At 39.2% G+C, this 21,835-nt stretch overlaps 1 protein-coding gene across 9 annotated transcripts in view; it reads right to left on the bottom strand.

Annotated features, from left to right (window-relative positions):
- Positions 1–21,835, bottom strand: part of SBF2 (SET binding factor 2) — a 544,916-nt gene that overhangs the window by 100,567 nt on the left and 422,514 nt on the right. For all 9 annotated transcript variants that reach the window (XM_063671925.1, XM_063671922.1, XM_054439274.2 and 6 more), the window contains one exon: positions 16,930–16,998. In XM_063671925.1, the coding sequence (XP_063527995.1) occupies positions 16,930–16,998 (69 nt within the window). The remainder of the gene's footprint in view (positions 1–16,929; positions 16,999–21,835) is intronic.

Here is a 21,835-nt window from a genome sequence, read left to right as displayed (position 1 = left end):
ATAAAGGGAATTTGCTGAGTTACTGAATCAAGTATTTATAGCACAACATAATTGGTTTTCTGCCATAATAATTTCTTCTGTAATTCAGCAGCTCCTCCACAAATCCCCACCAAATCTATGACTTCTCAAAAATGCTAACGATGCTGGCTAATACAAAGGAAACAGTGCCACCTAAGCAAAATTAAACTAGAATAATAATCTATTCATAAAGTTCTTTTTAGGGACACATAGTTATTAAAATCTTTGCTTTTGTTATTCACAAGTCATGAGTTTTGCATTTTCTATTCTTTTCTCAATTATATTAGGCTGTATCTTACCAAAAGTATTCTAATTTCTATCTTCAGGCTACAAAGTCCTTGCCCTAAATGAAAATATTAGAGTCCACTAAAAACCAACATAATCAAGTATGCCCTGTGACTTCCAACCCCAGAAGTGGAGGATGCTGACATGCATCATCATGGGTTTTGCCATTTGCCAGCTGGAGGACCTGGGCTAAGCTTGGTGAGCATAGGGACTGTGTCTGTTTTATTTGTCAATGTATATCCAGTGACTGGTGAAGCAGACATTCAATTTATAGTTGAATTCATGTCCTGTCTTTCATTCAACAAATATTCGCTGTGCACTTACTATATGCCAGGCACTATGTTAGGTGCTTTACATGAATAATTTCATCTTTAGTTATCACCATTTTAGAGTAGAAGAATAAAAGTTCAGACAGTTAAACATTTGTTTCAGATCTCAGGATAAGGCCAGGCTTGGTGGTTAGTGTCTGTAATCCCAGCACTTTGGGAGGCCAAGGTGGGCGGATCACTTGAGGTCAGGAGTTCAAGACTGGCCTGGCCAACGTGGCAAAACTCCGTCTTCACTAAAAATACAAAAATTAGCTGGGTGTGGTGGTACGTACCGGTATTCCCAGCTACTCAGGAGGCTGAGGCAGGAGAATCGCTTGAACCTGGGATGCGGAGGTTGCAGTGAGCTGAAATCGTGCCACTGCACTCCAGCCTGGACAATGAGTGAGACTCCGTCTCAAAAAAAAAAAAGATCTCAGGATGAGCCAAGATTCAAATCCAGATCTTTCTGTGGCCCCAGAGTTCAGGCCTTTTCCTTACTATACCACACAACAACAATTCACAATCAGAAGCTAAAAGCTGGAGGTTGCGAAGCTCGCATGTTATTAACTACATCTGGCTGCATATGCGTTTTGTTTTGGCTGTCTAGGATTTTTGAAAAATGAAGCCAACATTTTAAACTGAAGAGGTTTTACATACAATCTAAATTTCGCGCTTCTTTTGAAAAGCCTAAACATGTGGTAGCAATGTTCCTACATCCCTGTATGGCAACAACTGCTGAAGCTCAGCAGAGGCTGCCCCTTAGATGGGACATGTGCTCTTCATGTGGCCTGCTAACTCATTTGCGTTATTTGTTTGGCCCCTGTAGATTTGGTTTGTAACTTTTGCTACCTCTATGTGGATCTCTAAGTACCCTCATCAGTACTTGTCTGTTATACTAGCCTACTAAGTGGCCTCTGTTGCTCTAACCTCTCATCTTCCTATTTTCTACACTGCTCTAGTTTGTTTTTGAAACAATCACGTCACTGCCCTACTCAAGAGTATGGTATTATGTACTGTGACCAGAGAATAATATTAGTCTAAACTCCTTAACATGACATTTTAGACATTCTGCGATTTGATTTCGAATTACTTTTCCTGTCATATTTTCCTTGTCTGATGACTACAAGGATTGCAGCTATCCTAGAAGGGGGTGTCTAGTAGCCTGCTACAAAATTCTGCCCCTGTCAGCATTTTAATCAGTGGCTTGGATCACAAGAAATATGATTTTCAAATTTAAGAAGGAAAAGGAAACCTATAATTTATTTAAATCCAGCCTCAGAAATGCATGCCTTAGTCCTTTTACTACCTACAGAAGACTTTGGCAAGTGCTTAACAAAAAGATCTGGAGTCAATGGTGGTTTTAAGATTATGTACAAGCCACTCACAGAGATACTAGTGCTCCTTTGCCTTTTTATAGCATAAAAAGGCATTTTTGGATATAGAATCTCATTTCTTCAAGTCCAACAACAAAAATAGGATGACAGATAAAATATTTAAATGAACCGAATGAATGATGAAATAAAGTAAGAATTGTATTTGGACAGAAAGCTCTTGGCACAGCACTGGTACCTAAGGATAAATTATAACCATGAACATTTTTCAGAATTCCAAAGATGTGTTTAGCACTCTGCTGGGGGCTGGGATGGTGATTCTAAAATGTACTATCACATATGAGGCTCAAAACACTGGGGTGAAGCCAGTGAAACTGATAATACAGTTGTTTTAGGAAGAACGAGTAACTGTTAATTGTTACACGCATCTCATCTCTCATAACTACAGAGAGAGTTAAGCTGCAAAATTTAGTTTATTAATTCCAAATAAGGGGATACTGTCCAGATACTTTTCCCTCGCCTTAATCCTTCCAGAGGATTCAAATCTCACTCCTGTTGGACTGATTCTCATGATAACACTTTGGCATGGAGCATGCCCAGAGGTCAGTTGCAAGGCACTTCCCAGAAGTCATGTCAGCTTCAGTTAGCCTTCTTGGATGGAAAAGAGAACAGATTTTAGCTTTGGCCAAGTAGAGTCTCTATAACACTCCCCATCCCCCCCCAATTAAACAAATAAAGTTGATTTTGTAAGGAAAACAATAAAAGCCTGGGCAACATAGCAAAACCCCATCTCTAAAAAAATAAGAAGAAGAAATAGGCTGGGGGTGGTGGTGCACACCTGTGGTCCCAGCTACTCAAGAGGCTGAGGTGGGAGGATCCCTTGAGCCCAGGAGTTTGAGGCTGCAGTGAGCCATGATTGTGCCACTGTACTTCAGCCTGGGTGACAGAATGAGACCTTGTGTTTAAAAAAAGAAAAACAATAAAGCACAAATGTGTTGTTTTTCCACAGCTCTCCTTGTAACACCACAGATCTTTACACAACATAATGAGTCAAGTTATTAAACATGCAATTCGGAGATCAGTTACTTAGTGAAGAGACAAAAATTCCAGACCAATACAAATGTCACCTTAACTTGAAAGACAGCAAAAATGCAAGCAGTCACCAGACAACATTTCAGAAAATGTATCCTAGGGCTTGCTTGAGTGAAAACAAACCTCTTCATAATTTTTTAACCTTGAAAACTTTGCATTTGTACTTTTGTTGTTTTTAGAAAATTTCCTACAAAATTCACAAGATTAAGATGAAGCCAGTAAAATTTTTATTGTTACCATGAGGAAGAATAATTGTTAATGGCGACACAATATCCTAAATCACAGAAGGTATACAATTGCCTAACTTCAGCAGGTATCTGTAATATGTAATTTAGTATCTGTAATATGTAATTACACTGATTTGCACTTCCATACAGTTCTGTTTTTGTGAAACTTCTGATACAGTGCTTAAACATATCTTCTCGGCCGGGTGCGGTGGCTCATGCCTGTAATCCCAGCACTCTGGGAGGTCAAGGCAGGCGGATCACAAGGTCAGGAGATTGAGACCATCCTGGCTAACACCGTGAAACCCCGTTTCTACTAAAAATACAAAAATTAGCTGGGTGCGGTGGCAGGCGCCTATAATCCCAGCTACTTGGGAGGCTGAGGCAGGAGGATCACTTATACCCAGGGGGGTGGAGGTTGCAGGGAGCTGAGATCGTGGTACTGCACTCCAGCCTGGGTGACAGAGACAGACTCTGTCTCAAAAACAAACAAACAAACAAAAAAAAACCCATATCTTCTCTTGCACTAATCAATATTTCTTTTAAGCCATACTTCATTACAAACTTAATAAAATATTGTTTAATTCACATTGCTTCTCTTGCCCAAGCACCTAAAATAGCTACCTATTAGCCTGGGCAACATGGTAAAACCTGTCTCTACCAAAAATATAACAATTAGCCAGGTGTGGTGGCACACTCCCGTAATTCCAGCTACTAGGGAAGCTGAGGTGGGAGGATTGCTTGAACTCAGGAAGCGGAGGTTGCAGTGAGCCGAGATCATGCCTCTGCACTCCAGTCTGGGCGACAGAGTGAGACTCTGTTTCAAAAAAACAAACAAACACACACACACAAAAAAGCTCCCTATTGATCACATATCTGGATTTTACAACCTGGCATCAAAGATCTACATAATAATGGCAATATTAGCTAAGATGTCAATAGCACTTACTATGTACCAGTATTTCTACCATCTATTGCTGTGTGGAAAAAAAAACAGCCAAAACTTAGTGGCTTAAAAACAACCACTTTATTTTTTTATTTTAAATTGATTAAAATAAATTTATACCCAGGACATAGCAGAGGACTGCAGGTGCCTCCTCCAGCTCTGTCCCCTAAAACAACCATTTTATTACCTCTCACTAGTCTATGAACTGACCGATGGTTAAGGGAATAGGTTCTGAAATCAGACTAACTCTCAAGGTTATGATTGTGAGGATTAAGTCCTCACATGTGTGTATGTGAAGTGCTTAGTGAAGTGCTTAGCATAGTATCCGGTACCTAGGAAGTGTTCAGTCAATGCTGGGCATCATTATTATATTTTATGAGTTATTTTTCCTCAACTCAATGATAATAAATCACAAGTTCCTCAAAGGCAGAGGCTAGGTCTTCGATGTTGAGGTTCCTCATTTAGACTACCAAAGGGTTCTTAACACAAGAAAGAGCTGAATAAATACTTTTGATTTGAATCAACAGGTGTGATAAATTAAAAATAAGTATCCCTCATTTTTCATTAAGCTTTTAGAACCCTAAACTTACAGACCTGAAAAAAAGAGGCCCTAAGTTATTTTTTGGAGGCTAGAATCTCCAAGTACTCCCCCATGCCAGCCTGGAGAGTACTGTCTTTATAACCAGTGTCTACTGGTGAAGTATGACATTAAGCTGTATTAGACATCATCAGCATTTACACAGAAGTGAATGACAGACTCTTAGGGTTCTGAGACCCTGGAATATTTCTGGAATTTTTAAGACACTGATGGCTTCAGCCCCGCGGATTTTGTTTTCAACTACCCTTTGATGGAGGCTTTGCATCTGTTGTCTTTAAAAGCACTCCAGGTGATTCTAATGTGCAGCAGAGTTAAGAGTCATGGGTCCAGGTCAAAGGATTAGAGCCCATATTGAGCAATAACAGACCTGAAATCAGGAGACCTGGGCTCTTGTATTGAATATTGGATCATCAATTCAATTCGAGAAACTGTTTTTGTGAAATGCTCTATGCTAGATACCACAACATGAAGAATGAGGAGCCAATAATCTGGACCTTTAGTTTTTGATTCTGATCATTTAAAGATGGGAGTGGTTTTCCTACTTTTAAAAAAAATGTGGTTTTAGCTTTTAAAAATGAAATCTTACATATAAGTTCAATATATGTAAAAGAAACAAAAGGAAAGCAGGTTGGCATTAGGAATTCCTACAATACTGCATTAGCCTTCCCCCTGCTTTTCTCCATTGGAAGCTGACTCTAACTGCATTTTCCTCCTATAGTTTTGGTGGCGTACTTTCTCCTTATCCTAAGGTTGCAAATTTCACTTTTCTTGGAGCACAATGGAAGAGAAGTCAAGCATTTGCCACAGAGCTGTGGCTGCACAAAATACTCATACTGACTAGAACCTTGGCTCAGAAGAGTCCCTATCTGCTCAAGTCTTACGGGAGGCACTGTAGTTTGTACCATTTCTTTCTGCTTAGACTCTCCCACGTGTTTTCTGGGCTAAATTAGCCACTCTTCTCCAGTTGTTCCAAGTAATATTCTGGGAAAGGAAAACCTAACAAAATAACTTAAATATTCAATCACATAAACACATTCTCAACATTTCATGGAAACAATCTAAGGCAGTAAATCCATAAACCAAAGAAAGCTTTTTGGGACCTAGACATTCAAATAGTGTAATTACAGCCCGGCACGGTGGCTCACGCCTGTAATCTCAGCACTTTGGGAGACTGATGTGGACGGATCACTTGAGGTCAGGAGTTCGAGACTAGCCTGGCCAACATGGTAAAACCCTGTCTCTACTAAAAATACAAAAATTAGCTGAGCGTGGTGGTAGGCGCCTGTAATCCCAGCTACTCTGGAAGCTGAGGCAGGAGAATCACTTGAACCCGGGAGGCGGAGGTTGCAGTGAGCTCAGATTGCACCACTGCACTCCGGCTTGGGGGAAAGAGTGAGACTTTGCCTCCAAAAAAAAAACAAAAAACAAAAAACAAAAAACAACCCCCCCAACAAAAAAAAAACCCAGTGTAATTACTTCCCATTATTGAACATGATGCCAATACTCCTGAGTGGCTCATGACGAACTCTTCATTGTATTATTTGAAAATTTAAAAATATTATTAAAAACTTAAAAGTATATTGTCTAATATTTTCTTCCAACCCTCACGTTGCCCACGAATAAGACTCTTTCAAGTCTAGGTCTATATACTTCACAATCTTTTTTTCTTCAAGTTTTACAAGACGTAAGACAGTGGGTAGAAACAGCAATAATCTTACTGGTTCTGAGAAAAATCACAGTAGACATTAAAGCTTGCTAGTTCCTTTTTTGGTTTAGTGGGGACAAACACTTTATATTATATTCTATACATGGTGATAGCAAAGTAAGAAGAGGTATACTTTTGGAAGAAATCCGTTTTTTTCTGGAAGATGAAAAATTTCAATAAAAATTTTCATGTTTTTATGAAGTTATTCTGTTGTAAAAATTTTATTTTTAAATGTGTATGTCAGGTTGATGGTCCTGGAATCCTCCTGTAATAGGGTCCAGGATGATTGTTTCCAAGGCAGAAACAGAATTGAAACAGAGTCACACAGGACAACCTCCGTAGCCTTGCCCCCCAATCTTCTGGCATGACTTTCTAGGAGATGGGATGCCTCCTCCCTTCAGTATGATCTTTGCCTTCACCTCCTACTGTCTCAGAATTAGAAGACAGGGCATTGTTCCTTTTGTCAAACACATGGTCCCTTTACCTGTTTGTGGGAGGTGTTACAATCTTCTAAAAAGAAAATGTACTTGGAGGGGCCAACAGAAATAATCAAATTCCATGCTACCGTAGAATAAATTAGAGCCTGGCTCAGTCATAATTACGTTTCCTTTCTTACTGTTTTCTTGCAAAATAAATCATCAATTGATTTTTAATGGCACTACATAACCTACTAAAGACTGCTCAAATTAGCAACTTTCTTTTAACTTCTATTCCAGAGTAGAAATTCTGCAACTTCACCTGATCTTCACATGATTCTCCTGTGCTGTCTCATTCTTTAGCTTTTCTTCATTGTTATTCCATAGATTTTTTTTCCATGTTTCTGACCTCTATTCTTTTTTCTTTTCTCTTCTTCTAACAGAGTTCTGTAATTATCTCTCTGTAGAAGTCTCTTGTATTTATATTTTTAGCTGGACCTATCTTTCAAGTTAAAATTCTGCAATTTTCGTTGTTTTCTGGACAGATCCACATAGAAGTCCAAGCTACAGGTAGCCTGTAGTTCTTTTGGTTTTAGTTTTATTATTAATAATTAGGAAATCTTTAAAAAGAGGATTTCTGCCTTTTTTTTTTTTTTTTTTTGAGACAGAGTCTCGCTCCGGAGTGCAGTAGCACCATCCTGTTCCTTCTGCCTCCATTTCCAGTCACAATTCCCAGTAAGTGATCCACATGTTTTTTTTTTTGCCTATAATATGTATGTCATCTCATACTTCACCCACTCTTTATCTCATTCCCACCTGCAAGATAAATGCTCATTTATCATTCATGGGCACACATGTCACAGTTTTTGGGGGGTGTTCCTTGGGTCACCAGGAACTAATGTATTCTTACAGTACTTAGATTGTATCTGTTTTAGAATACACATGCTATAATTTGTTTTACTAATCTATCTTCTCTGTATGCGTGTGTGTTTAAGGGTGGAGATTTTGACTTGTTGGCTTTTGTAGTACTAATACTCAGGACGTGGTAGCATAGGACTTCAATGTCTACTGAACTGAACTGTACTATATTTCTTTTGGAGTAGAGAAAGAAATAGTCTTAGCAGGCTGCCTCATTTTTCTGAAGAATGAACAAAAGGGTCCAAACCTTTTTTTCATCATATAAAAAAAAATTGTCCATCACATGAAAAAAGTTAATCATCACACAAAAAAAGTTGACAAGTTCAGAAAAATATTTCATAAAATTAAAAATTAGTAATTATTATAAAAATAAATTTAATAAGATTAAAAATACTGTTAATTATTCACTGAAAAACACAATAAGTGTTCTAGAGCTTCTGAGTAAATTGCCCCAGTTTCCTTCTATCACTAGTTTAAATAGTATATATAAACTAATGTTAATAAAGAACATTAGTTCTAAATTAATTATAATAATTCACAGTTTCTCAGAAGCAGAAGTTTTTCAGGAGCAGTAGGATAAATGAACAGTCTTTCAAAACTAGAAAGGAAAAGTGGGAGAAGCAAGGAGAGGTTGTGCTGAAAGGGAAGAGGAGGAGCTATCTTAAAGAACAAGAAGAAAATGAAGGGAGGAAATAAAAGCAAGACACTAATTCTCTGACCATTCTAAAATTCTGCTGTGCTGGAAAGATGTGCTGTAATAAACACATTCACATCTTTTCCAGGCCAAATTTGGATTCAGCCAGCACTGATGCTTGCCTTCACTCTCAAACATTTTTCTGCTGACTAACTTATTTTTAAGATTAATATTTGGTTTACAGCAGAAAAAACGATGAAAAAAGACCCTTCATCACCCACTCCCTCCCCTGTCTTTTTTTTTTTTTTGTGGTCAAAAATATAATCCCTTGAGACCTATTGTAGGAAATGAGATGTATCCAGATCATGAAGTCTGAAAAAAAAACAAAATTCTTTTCCTATTTTGTAAATTTTTGAGACCTCTTATCATTTACCAATTAAAAGTGATGACTTATGAAATATCTATTTTTTATATTTCTATAAGATTTTTCTTCTAGCCACAATCTCAATACTATGAAAGTCGGCATATTTGTATTCCATCACAATTACCTACAAACTCTCATATCTATAGTAGGACAATCAGGATCCATATTAATTACTAAGGCAAAGCCAGTATTCAAGGAACTTCTGAATTATCAGTGAAATACAAAAGTGTATTTAGTGTAATTCTGAAAACTACGTTCCCTATTAGAAATATGTGAAAATGGCCAGGCATAGTGGCTCACGCCTATAATCCCAAAACTCTGGGAAGCCAAGGGGGAGGATCACTCGAGCCCAGGAGTTTGAGACCAGCCTGGGCAATATAGTGAGACGTCATCTCTACAAAAGAAAAAAATTTTTTTAAATTAGCTGTGTGTGGTAGTGCATGCTTGCAGTCCTGCTACTGAGGAGGCTGAGGTTGGACGATTGCTTAAGCCCAGGAGGTGGAGGTTGCAGTGAGCTGAGATGGCATCACTGTACTCCAGCTTGGGCGACAGAGCTAAAAACCCGTCTCAAAAAAAAAAAAAAAAAAAGAGAAATATATGAATATTTGAAACATATAAATAATACTACGTAATGATTAATTAAACCATAACATCTTGACTTTGTCCCCTCTAAGCCAAAACTTAACTGAAGTATCCTTGCTGGTTATATGTGTGAAAATGCTTGAAGAAATTAGAGGGCAGGAGTGATGCCAATTCAGTATCTCTAAGCAAAAAGATAAAAAAAAAGTTTCTAGAGGTATGCTTCATAAATTGGAACTCATTTGAAGAACTCTATTATAGTTAAAGAACATGAGGTTTGAAATCAGACAGAATTGAGTGAGTCCTGTTCTGACATTTACTAGCTAGGTAGTATAGATTCTTTCCAAGCCACATTTCCTTCATCTTAAAATGGAATAAAATTTCACTGGGTTAGATTAGGTACTGCAAGTCAAACGTAGCATTAGTAAAAGTTCAGTAAATATTAGCTCTCTTTATTATTCCTATCACCTGCCTCTGGACTCCCATTCTTTACCGTGTTCTGTTAGGTAAATGGACTTACATAAGAAACACCAGGCTTTGACGTGAAAAACACAGATTTTACTTTACTCATGTTAGGGGGTATCGGCTGGGGGAATACCTAGAGTCTGATGGTGGCAGAAAGGTCACCACTTAGCTAGCTCAGGAAATGCAGTGACTCTCTATACTTTAATGTCACTAACTGATTAGGTCAGTTAGATTTACACAAATGACACAAGTGACTTTTCTAACTGCTTCTCTGATTAGGTAAGTTAGATTCATATAAATGACACAGATTACTTTTTCCAGGTAGACTTTCCTATTACCCTACCCTGAATTTACTTGCCATGGGCTTTCATATTTTGAAATGGAAATAATAACTAGGTCTAAAAATTTTATTTACAGCCAGATAAACTAGTGGGTCTTTATGTAGAATGTATAAGCCAAAGTTAAAATTCAGCAATAAAGAAATTAAATAATTATAAAATCAGGTAGAAATGTAAATTTATATTTCTTTAAACTGAGGAGTCATGTTGTACATCTCACATTTTTTCCTAATATATTTATGAGAATTAGTTTAATTGTGTATTATATACTGAATTAGACACATTTTGAAATAATACAGGTTACCTAAGCACTCCAGGTGTGGAAAATTCTTAATAATTAGCAGTCTTAAAGAAATCTTCTAACAACATGGGTGAGCCTCAAAACCTTTATGCTCAGTGAGAAAAGCAACACACAAAAGAACATATAATGTATGATTCCCTTTAAATAAAATGTCTAGAGAAGACTAATTTATAGAGACAGAAAGCAGATTAGTGGTTGCCTGGGGAGGGGGAGTGACTGAGAATGGGCATAAGGTTTCTTTTTGGGGTGACAGAAATGTTCTACCTATTTATTCATTTATTTCTATTTTTTTATTTTTGAGACGGAGTCTCACTTTGTCGCCCAGGCTGGAGTGCAATGGCGTAATCTCGGCTCACTGCAACCTCCACCTCCCAGGTTCAACAGATTCTTCTGTCTCGGCCTCCCAAGTAGCTGGGACTACAGGAGTGTGCCACCATGCCCAGCTAATTTTTGTATTTTTAGTAGAGATGGAGGTTTCACTATGTTGGCCAGGCTGGACTCGAACTCCTGACCTCAGGTGATCCAACTGCCTTGGCTTCCCAAAGTGCTGGGATTACAGGCATGAACCATCACTCCTGGCCTATTTATTTATTTATTTATTTACTTACTTACTTATTTTTGTTTTTGAGAAATGTTCTAAAATTAGACCGTGGTGATGGTTTTACCACTCTGTAAAACACTAAAATTACTAATATACACACTTAAAATGGGTGAATTTTATGATATATAAATTATACTTCAATAATCTTCTTCAAACAAGTAAATCTTCTGAATGGCTAGATACTAGAAAATAAATTTTTACATGTTGAATGGAGAATTTTGAAGAAAAAATATGTTTCTCCTGAGAATGAGTGTCTGAATAATGCTCTTATTCTGAAGTAAGACCTAACTCAATCAATAAAACTTCCTCAAATGCCAACTACATGTGGGGGATCTTTAGAATCTGGAAAGGCTTCACTTCAGGATGACTGCACTTAAGGTGAATAGGGTATTTTTTCCTCCCAGGGTAAACACAGGCTATAATGGGTACCAAAGGAGAAAGTGTTAGCTCTCCCGGGAGTCATTTTGAGTATCAATAACCAACAGATGTGCCTCAAAGAAGTAATGGGACGGCTTTGCCATATTTTGACAAATTCCAGGAAACCCTCTGGAATACCCTGGGTATTAAGAACTACAACAGGGTGGCCCTGAGGTGCTTGGGTCACTAGAGAGAAGGCATTAAGTTAAAGGTGGCGGCCGGGTGTGGTGGCTCACGCCTGTAATCCCAGCACTTTGGGAGGTCAAGACAGGTGGATCACCTGAGGTCAGGAGTTCGAGACCAGCCTGGTCAACATGGTGAAACCCCATCTCTACAGTAAAAACACAAAAATTAGCTGGGCATGGTGGTGGGCACCTATAATCCCGGCTACTCAGGAGGCTGAGGTGGGAGAATCGCTTGAACCCAGCAGGCAGAGGTTGCAGCGAGCTGAGATCGCACCATTGCACTCCAGGCTGGGCAAAAAGAGCAAAACTCCGTCTCAAAAAAAAAAAAAAAAAAGTTAAATGGTGGCTGTGGTGAAGGGGCCATGACTTTCACTGTTGCTCACTGCTATTGTTGGGAAGGAATAATACAAAAGTATCCTATTGTGGTTCTATTTCTGCTCTATTGGGTTTTACTTTATTATTTTCCTTCTAAAAAAGTAACCTTTAGACATGAACCTCTGCTTTACATATTCTCAATATACACTCTGGCTCTGAATTTAATAAACATAATCTTTAAATGCAAAGGGCATAAGTAAATCAATGAGTAGCCCAATGTTATTATTCATCAACTTTGAAATGATTCCTCTACTGTCAACAGCTGATCAATGGATATGAAAGGCCATTAGTATGTGTCCTGAGGGTAAGGGATTATGTGTTACTAATCTGTGATTATTCTGAAACAGATAAAAGCACAGGGCTTGGCATATCTAATAAAATGAAATCGAAAATGAAAGTACCATATAAACAACAAACATAAGTATAAAAGATTACATTATTTTTCACAGTAAAAGTAATCCTAAGAATTTAAACCTGGCTGTTAAGGTACCACCTTCAAAGAAGGCTTCCATAAGAGTTAATGAATTACATGTTACTTAGTAAAAGTGGAAAGAAGTAAGAAGGAACTGTAGGCATACAATCTAGGGGAAAAAATAATTTGTGGTGGCTGTCGCATGACAAATTCCAAAGGATCTAAGACAGGCGATGTTACAAGTGGGAAATCTTGAACACTCTGACACTAAATAAAACTCTAAAAGATAAACATAACCTTTCATCTGGGCTAATGAAATATCCTGCTCATATGAGAATAGTAGGTACATATACACCATCTTTTCATTAAAAATATAAATGGAGTAATTAAAAAAATTAGGTATATGTGCTATTATGAGAGGATGACCAAGATGTACTACCAAGTGAAAAAATCAAGGTGTGAAAACAGTGTAAATGGTTTGATTGTTTTTGTTAAAAAAGATACTGTTTTAAAAAATTATTTTTATTTTTATTTTGAGACATAGTCTTGCTCTGTCACCCAGGCTGGAGTGCAGTGGCATGATCTCGGCTCACTGCAGCCTCTGCCTCCTGAGTTCAAGTGATTCTCCTTCCTCAGCCTCCTGAGTAGCTGGGACTATAGGTGCACTCCACCATGGCTGGCTAATTTTTGTATTTTTAGTAGAGATGGGGTTTCACCATGTTGGCCAGGCTGGTCTCGAACTCCTGACCTCAAGTGATCCACCACCAAAAAAAGAAAATTTTTATCTGCATGTGCTGGCAGTAATGCGTGACTCTTCCCTGGCCCTTCACCCTCATTCCCACTCCTTTTCCCCAGGAAGGAAATCAATGGTTCAGAGGAAATGGGGTGAAGGTGGAAAAGGGAACTTTTACTTTGCATTTTGTTCCTTTCTGTACTATCTGGAATATATATATATATAAATTTTTTTTTTTTTTTTTTTTTAGACGGAGTTTTGCTATTGTTGCCCAGGCTGGAGTACAATGGCGCGCTCTCGGTTCATGGCAACCTCCGCCTCCAAGGTTCAAGCAATTCTCCTGCCACAGCCTCTCAAGTAGCTGGGATTACAGGCATACACCATCACGCCCGGCTAATTTCGTATTTTTAGTAGAGATGGGTATTCTCCATGTTGGTCAGGCTGGTCTTCAACTCCCAACCTCAGGTGATCCGCCCGCCTTGCAAAGTTCTGGGATTACAGGTGTGAGCCACCGCACCTGGTATATATATAACTTTTACTTAAGATAATGTCCATCTGGTTGGTGGCACTGTGGACCAGTTTGATTTTTTAAAATTATCTGCAGTATTAGACTATTAATATAAGTTCCTAGGGAACATGTCAATGTTTTATTAATGTTGCTGCCCAGCTGTTGCCTGTTATAGTAGCTTTTTATATTGGGATACTCAATAAACTTTTGTTCCATTGAAAAATAATAATAATGTTATTTAAAGTATTTTAAAAGTTAAGTTTAAACAAGACAAGCAGCTGAGTCCATTCTCTGAAGCAATGCTGGCAAGACCCAGGAGTTTATACGGGCTGGACAGTATGAGGATGGCTAATTTGCAATTTGTGCCCAGGAAAATGTAATTTACATCTACTTCCTGAATTAACAAATCTAACATGCACTAGAAATAATTTTCCAAAAGGTAAAGATTTAGAAAATATCCGAGAATCCGTGTGATCTACCTTACCTAACCCCTCTGTTATCAATGCAGTACTTCTTTCTTCCAAATCTATCCTTCTCTGTCTTGCTTTGTGATACTGGAACTGGACCTTATAAACATTTCTCCTTTGCCAAAATGCAGAATATTAAGCTTTACCAGTAAAGGTGCTGAAGGAACACTGCAGTAGAAAGGGGATTCTCTTCCTAGTTCTGGTGTACTTTCTCCTTCTTGCTCTTGTGGTAGGCACCTAATGGTGGTGTGTGGGACCACAGTGGCAGTGCTATCTATAAAGTTTCAGCAGTACCCCAGGTGGTAGCTTCCTGTCAAGTTTCACTGGCACCCTAGAAGTTTCAGGGCCATCCTAGCGGGTGGCTTCCTAGCAAGTCTTGCCAGTACTCCAGCAGGCAGTTTACTGTTTGCCAGTTCTGGTCTGTTGAAATTCTATGCCATCCAGTGGCCACAACACCTCTCCAACATGATCTGAATCACCCTAGATCTGGGAAGGGGCTCTCTTTCAAGTTTGCTTCTTTGTTAGGTACTATGCCTGAGCCCTAGAGGCAGTAGTTGCTCCCTATATTCTATTCCTGTATTCTTATGAATTCTCTTTACCTCTTAGTAGTTAATCCCCTATTACTACTTAATAACTCCTTATATTAAAATTTCTGGTCAGGCGTGGTAGCTCACCCCTGTAATCGCAGCACTTTGGGAGGCCAAGGTGGGCAGACAGCTTGAGTCTAGGAATTTGAGACCAGCCTGGGCAACATGATGAAACTCTGTCTCTACAAAAAAATACAAAAATCAGCCAGGTGTGGTGGCTCACCCCTGTAATCGCAGCACTTTGGGAGGCCAAGGTGAGCAGACAGCTTGAGTCTAGGAATTTTAGACCAGCCTGGGCAACATGGTGAAACTCCGTCTCTACAAAAAAATACAAAAAATCTCCTGGACGCGGTGGTTCACACCTGTAATCCCAGCACTTTGGGAGGCCAAGGCAGGTGGATCACAAGGTCAAAAGATCAAGACCATTCTGGTCAACATGGTGAAACCCCGTCTCTACTAAAAATACAAAAATTAGCTGGGTGTAGTGGCACGTGCCTGTAGTCCCACCTACTCGGGAGGCTGAGGCAGGAGAATCGCTTGAACCTGGGAGGTGGAGGTTGCAGTGAGCTGAAATCGCGCCACTACACTCTAGCCTGGGCGACAGAGTGAGACTCCGTCTCAAAAAAAAAAAAAAAAAAAAAAAAAAATTAGCTGGGTGTGGTGGCGTGTGCCTGTAGTTCCAGCTACTTGGGAGGCTGAGATGGGAGGATCACTTGAGCCCAGGAGGCAGAGGCTGTAGGGAGCTAAGATTGTGCCACTGCACTACAGCCTGGGCAACAGAGTGAAACACTGCCTCAAAAAAATAAAATAGGCCAGGCGTGGTAGCTCATGCCTGTAATCCCAGCACTTTGGGAGGCCGAGGCGGGTGGATCACCTGAGGTCAGGGGTTTGAGACCAGCCTGACCAACATGGTGAAACCCCATTTCTACTAAAAATACAAAAAATCAGCCAAGTGTGGTGGTGCATGCCTATAACCCCAGCCACTTGGGCAACTGAGGCAGGAGAATCACTTGAACATGGGAGGAGGAGGTTGCAATGAGCCGAGATTGAGCCACTGCACTCTAGCCTGGGCAACAAGAGCTAAAACTCTGTCTCAATAAATAAATAAATAAAAACAAAAATAAAATAAAATTTCTCTGTTCAAATTACTGGTGTGGTTTCTGGCTCCTGATTGGACCTTGACTGATTCATCCCTAAACCAAAATAATCCAAAACAAACTCATCCAACAACAAACCATGCCAACCACAAAAAATCAAATCTAAGCCCACCACTAAAACCTATGTATGATTAATCTGCTAACACAGAGAAACAGTATGGCAGTTACCAAACTTGTTAACTTATTGCTTCCTGAAGCTGACTGTGCATGTGGCTGAATAGTAAGTCAGCTGCTACCACAGATTTACTGTTTATTATTGCATATTTCAGAAGGATGTATTAAATGCATTGTTCTGAGTGCGGGTGGTTATCTAATTCTTTACAAGTCCTTCATGGGAAAAGAAATTTGCTGGTTTTTGTTTGCCATAAGAATGAATCTATTTATGAAAAAGCACAGATATAACTGTAGTTAAGTGACAGAATTTTAAAAAATCACTTTGAACATTCCAGAAAATTCTCAGAAGGTTCGCAGAAATTACCAGTAAAGTTAAACTCTACTTTCTGGCTTCAATGTCATTCATTCAATAAATATTTACTGAGTGGCCCTGGGACATAGCAGTAAAGAGGACAGACAATATCCCAGCCTCATGAAATTTACTTTCTGTGATGGGGAAAAAACATGTAAACAAACCAATATGTAACATAAATTCAGGTATTATAAAGTACTATAAAGAAAATTAAGAAAAAGGATGTAATGGGTGTGGGTGCTATTTTAGGAGATGATTTAGTGTTCTATATTAAATTTCCTACACATAGCACGCAATAAATGTTATAATAAATATAACCACAGATATATCTTAGGCATGCTACTAAGAGGACAGGATTTTCATGTAGTTCCATAATAAATCAAACTGAATACATTTATGTAAATCATAACAAGCTTATATATGGACCAGTGAAACTTACCCTATAGAAAGCACTAGTCAAAGGGAGTAATGCTGCGGCAATGTTGTATTCTTCTAAACTTGAACAATCCTTTAAGCAAAACAAAGACAAAAGAGCATTAGGATATTTACCAGAAATCACAAATAACATGGGAACTAACATCTGGGATACACTGTTTACTGTCCTATGGGGTTTTTACCTTTTTATTTTTATTTTGCAGAGGACCTGACAGAGGGGTTTGTACTTTTATTCCAAATTGCCATTAAGGCATAGCTAGGTAAGTTTTGGGGGAAAAAACTGTGTGTGAAGCACATTCTTTTATAAATAAGGTAAAAGTACATTTGAGAAAGGTATTTTCATACATTATTGCTGAGTAGCCACCTTTACTTTCCTGCTCTACAAAGACTGTTTTAAGAGTTGTGTAACTTACACAAATTTCTTTTTGGAGGGAGTTTTAGTATATTTATCAACTGTATTCCATTGAGTCTAAGATATATTTTTTTGCACATTTTAACACTTCTGAGATTGGGATCATCTTATAATTGACTGGAGGTATTTTTTTCTTTCTTATTGTTATACAAAAAGGGTTATCTTGCAGGCTGGGCGTGGTGGCTCATGCCTGTAATCCCAGCACTTTGGGAGGCCGAAGCGGGCAGATCACCTGAGGTCAGGAGTTTGAGACCAGCCTGGCCAACATGGTGAAACCCTGTCTCTACTAAAAATACAAAAAGCCAGGCATGGTGGCAGGCGCCTGTAATCCCAGCTACTTGGGAGGCTGAGGCAAGAGAATCGCTTGTACCTGGGAGGCGGAGGTTGCGGTGAGCCAAGATCCCGCCACTGCACTCCAGCCTGGACAACAGAATGAGACTCCGTCTCAAAAAAAAAAAGGAGCGGGGGGCGGGGAGGATCTTGCTGTTGATCAGACAAGATATATCACTGATTCTAAAACCCATTGAGTGAAATGCTGATGAATAGAAAGGTCAGGAAATCTCAGTGGGAAGGTAAAATGGCACAGTGACTGTGGAAAACAGTATAGCGATTCCACACACGCAAAAAATAAATATAGAATTACTGTATATTACAGTTATTCTTCTTCTGGGCATACACCCAAAAGAATGGAAAACAAAAACTCAAACAGGTTTTTGTATACTCATGTTCACAGAAGCATTATTCACAAAAGGTGAAAGTGATCCAGGTGTCTGTTGACAGATAAGAGAATATACACAATGTGGTATACAAGCACAAACACATAGAAGCATAGAATATTCAGCCTTAAAAAGAAATTCTGACACTTGCTACCACATGGATGAACCTCGAGGACATTATGTTAGATAATTTTTTTTTTTTTTTTTGAGACAGAGTCTCGCTCTGTCACCCAGGGTTGGAGTGCGTGGTGTGATCTCAGCTCACTGTAACCTCGGTCTCCCAGGTTCAAGCGATTCTCGTGCTTCAGCCTCCCGAGTAGCTGGGATTACAGGCACATGCCACCACACTCGGCTAATTTTTATATTTTTAGTAGAGACAGGGTTTAACTCCTGACCTCAAGTGATCTGCCTGCCTCAGCCTCCCAAAGTGCTGGGATCACAGGCATGAACCACCATGCCCGGCGGATAGATATTTTCATACAGTTATGTTAACCAGTCCTTCCTCTGTCTAGCAGTGGGGTCCAATGTGGCCAGAATCCAGAATAGTGCCCACAATGGCTGCAAAAGCTGCAACTGATTTCCCTAGTGGGTGAAGAATAGTGATTAAAGCCTTGACCTTAGACAATGTAGCTATCTCCATCAAAACTCCTCATCCATCCGTTATAAGTTTGCGTGAAATGATTTTAAACTCATAGAGCTGGGACCTTAGACATCAATTATTCCAGTGCAATTCCTCCACTTTCCAGACCAGAGAAAAGACTCATAGATGTCAGCCACAGAGCCACAACTGGAATCTAGATTTATCGACCTATCAGCGTGGTGTTTTTTCCTCTAGACACTGCCTTTTGTACTTGCTTTCCTTTAATTTTTGAGGTAGAAAATATGAATTGTCTGAACTTCCAGCACTAGAGTGTGAAGGTGGTGAGAACAGACCTGACCAGGAGAGCAGCAGAAGGCTTAGAGCTGCCTAAGTGCACTAGTGCCTGGGACAAGCACTCTAGAAAACAGGAGGAAGAGTCGGAAGGGAAAGTCAGAAGTGAGGAAGAGTCAGAAGGGAAATAGGCAAAGATAATCTTTGCCTATTTCAAACTACTGCTGTGGATGGGGAGGGTGTAGTACTGCCCTGAGGAAAAAGGAAGAAACTTTCCTTCAAGAGCCTAGCCTAGAAGTGGCCATCTAGCCTAAAGCTAGTCTTTCTAGCCTGAGTGCTTTTGGTACTAGGATCAACTAAAAGAGTTTTCAATTGAATTTCATGTATTGCCAATTCTGAAAAACAGTTTAGAATTTACTGCATGTTCTATTGCAATGACCTCTGAAACAATAATGGATTATAAGGCTGGGCACGGTGGTTCACGCCTGTAATCCCAGCACTTTAGGAGGCAGAGGCGGATGGATCACCTGAGCTCAGGAGTTCAAGACCAGCCTGGGCAACATGGTGAAACCCTGTCTTTACAAAAAATACAAAAATTAGCCGGGAACGGTGGCCTGTGCCTGTAGTCCCAGCTACTCAGGAGGCTGAGGCAGGAGAATCGCTTGAACCTGTGAGGCAGAGGTTGCAGTGAACTGAGATGGTGCCATTGCACTCCAGCCTGGACAACGGAGTGAGACCTATCTTTAAAAAAAAGGATTATAAGATAAATCTCAGCAGTAAAAAGTCATTCTCATATGGCTCACATTCTGTGACCCAGTTAAAAATAAAAAAGTAAAAGATAGGCTCAAGCTTCCTATATTATGCTAAAAATAATATTTTAACTAATTCATCCTATTGAATAAATATTTATTGGAGAAATGAATAAGTGAATAAATAAAGGAATAAACGTAAGGAGAATAATGAGAAAAAGGAGCTAAGGACAGAAACTTGGGAAAGATATGTATTTATATAAAGGCAGAAAGGAAAATCAAGATGGGGAAGGAGAGCTGGTGAGAATGGTATCATAGACGTTAAGAGGAAATGACCAACAGTGTTACATGCTTTAGAGGAAGTTTAGTACAATAAAGATTAAAAAAACAAAAACAAAAACATGAGAAACTGATGAATATGAGGTCACTGGTGACTTCTGAAATTATTAGAGAACAGGTGAGTAGAATAAAACAAAAGGCCCTGACTATAAATCTTCAAGGTTGGAAAGGAGAGCAATAAAATAGTCACTTGGGCTGGGTGTGGTGGTTCATACTTATAATCCGAGCACTTTGGGAAGCCAAGGCAGGAGGATTGCTTGAGCCCAGGAGTTTAAGATCAGCCTGGGCAATACAGGGTGACTCTGCTTCTACAAAAAATAAAAATACATAAAAAATTGGCCAGGTATGATGGTGCATGCATGTAGTCCCAGCTACTTGGGAGGCTGAGATGGGAGGATTGTTTGAGCTTGGGAGTTTGAGGTTGCAGCAAACTATGATCATGCCATGACACCCCAGCCTGGGTGACACAGAGAGACACTGTCAAAAAAAAAAAAAAAAAAAATAGCCACTTGAAGAGTCATTACATCTAAATTTACTGTTTAATGAATCTCAATAGGGCTCAACTAGATGAATGGTGAGATTTTATCCAATCCTTAGATTCTTGAGAATTAGAATGGTCCCAAGTACACTAAAAGGGAAACTCCAATGGAGGAGAGAGAGGAAAAAGAAAGATCTCTAGTAGACTGAGGACTCTGAGATACGTCTGGTAGTCAATATAGTCCCCATTTCTAAGGCAGGGTTAGACCCCGAAAACATCACAAAAAGCAAATACCTAGAATTTATATTAAACAGCAAGATCCCTGATGATATCATCAGATATAATATACGAGGAAAAAGAAGTTTGGTTCTGCAAGGAAGACTCAGGACTTCCTATTTTTATGGCGAGGGGAGGATGAGTGGGGAGAGCTCTTTAAACTATTCTGCTAATACTAGCTCTGTAGAGTACTGATAGCTGTTACTTGGGGGGAATTGGGGAAATGCTGAGTAAACAAAATTAAACAAGGTTTTCCTTTTCTTTTTCTTTTTTTTTTTAAAAAAAGGATTTTGCAGGATTTTAAACTGTGACTCTATGAAGGGAATTCGGTATACAGCATTTGTAAACTCCGTTTCACTGAGTATTTTAAAAGAAAGCAGTTGTAGAATATATTTTGGAAAACGATGATTTAAGATCATCAAAATTCCTATGAAAGAATTCCAACCAAAATGTTAGCTATGAGTTCTAAATTTCATTTTAAAGAATCAATATGTCAGTATGTTCAATTCTCTGCCTTCAACTTTTAAACTTAACTTCCTCATAAAGCAACCTTTTTCGATTACTGCTCCACCCTGACTCATTCTGGTTACCTGCTCCGCCCTGACTCATTCCAATTATGTGCTACCTGCTCCACCCTGACTCATTCTCCACCCTGCATAACCATTTTTCCCACCAAACCACTCACCCTGTCACTCTCTTTAAATTAGCCAATCGAAATTAGTTTAGCCTGTGTGGTCTAACCCTAGCCAATAGGGGAAGGATGCAGCAGCAGGGGCCACGTGCATCAGGGATAAGAACCCCTTCCCCTCCCTTGTCCAAGTGTGAGCTCACCATTGCTCCATCTGTAAGGGGCACCCTTCTATAGAAGTAACTTGCCTTGCTGAGAAAAAGACAATTTTATATTTGAGTGCTATTTCTTTTGTGGCACCGAAACTTTATTTATAACAAAAAGATCATTAAAAAATTTTTTTTAAAATTTTCTTAGAGACAGGATCCTGCTCTGTTGCCTAGGCTGTGCAGTGGCACAATCATAGTTTGCAGCCCTGAACTCCTGGGCTCAAGCGATCCT

This window comes from Pongo pygmaeus, chromosome 9, assembly GCF_028885625.2.
Source record: "Pongo pygmaeus isolate AG05252 chromosome 9, NHGRI_mPonPyg2-v2.0_pri, whole genome shotgun sequence".
NCBI lineage: Eukaryota > Metazoa > Chordata > Mammalia > Primates > Hominidae > Pongo > Pongo pygmaeus.
This window is presented reverse-complemented; position numbering and strand designations above follow the sequence as displayed.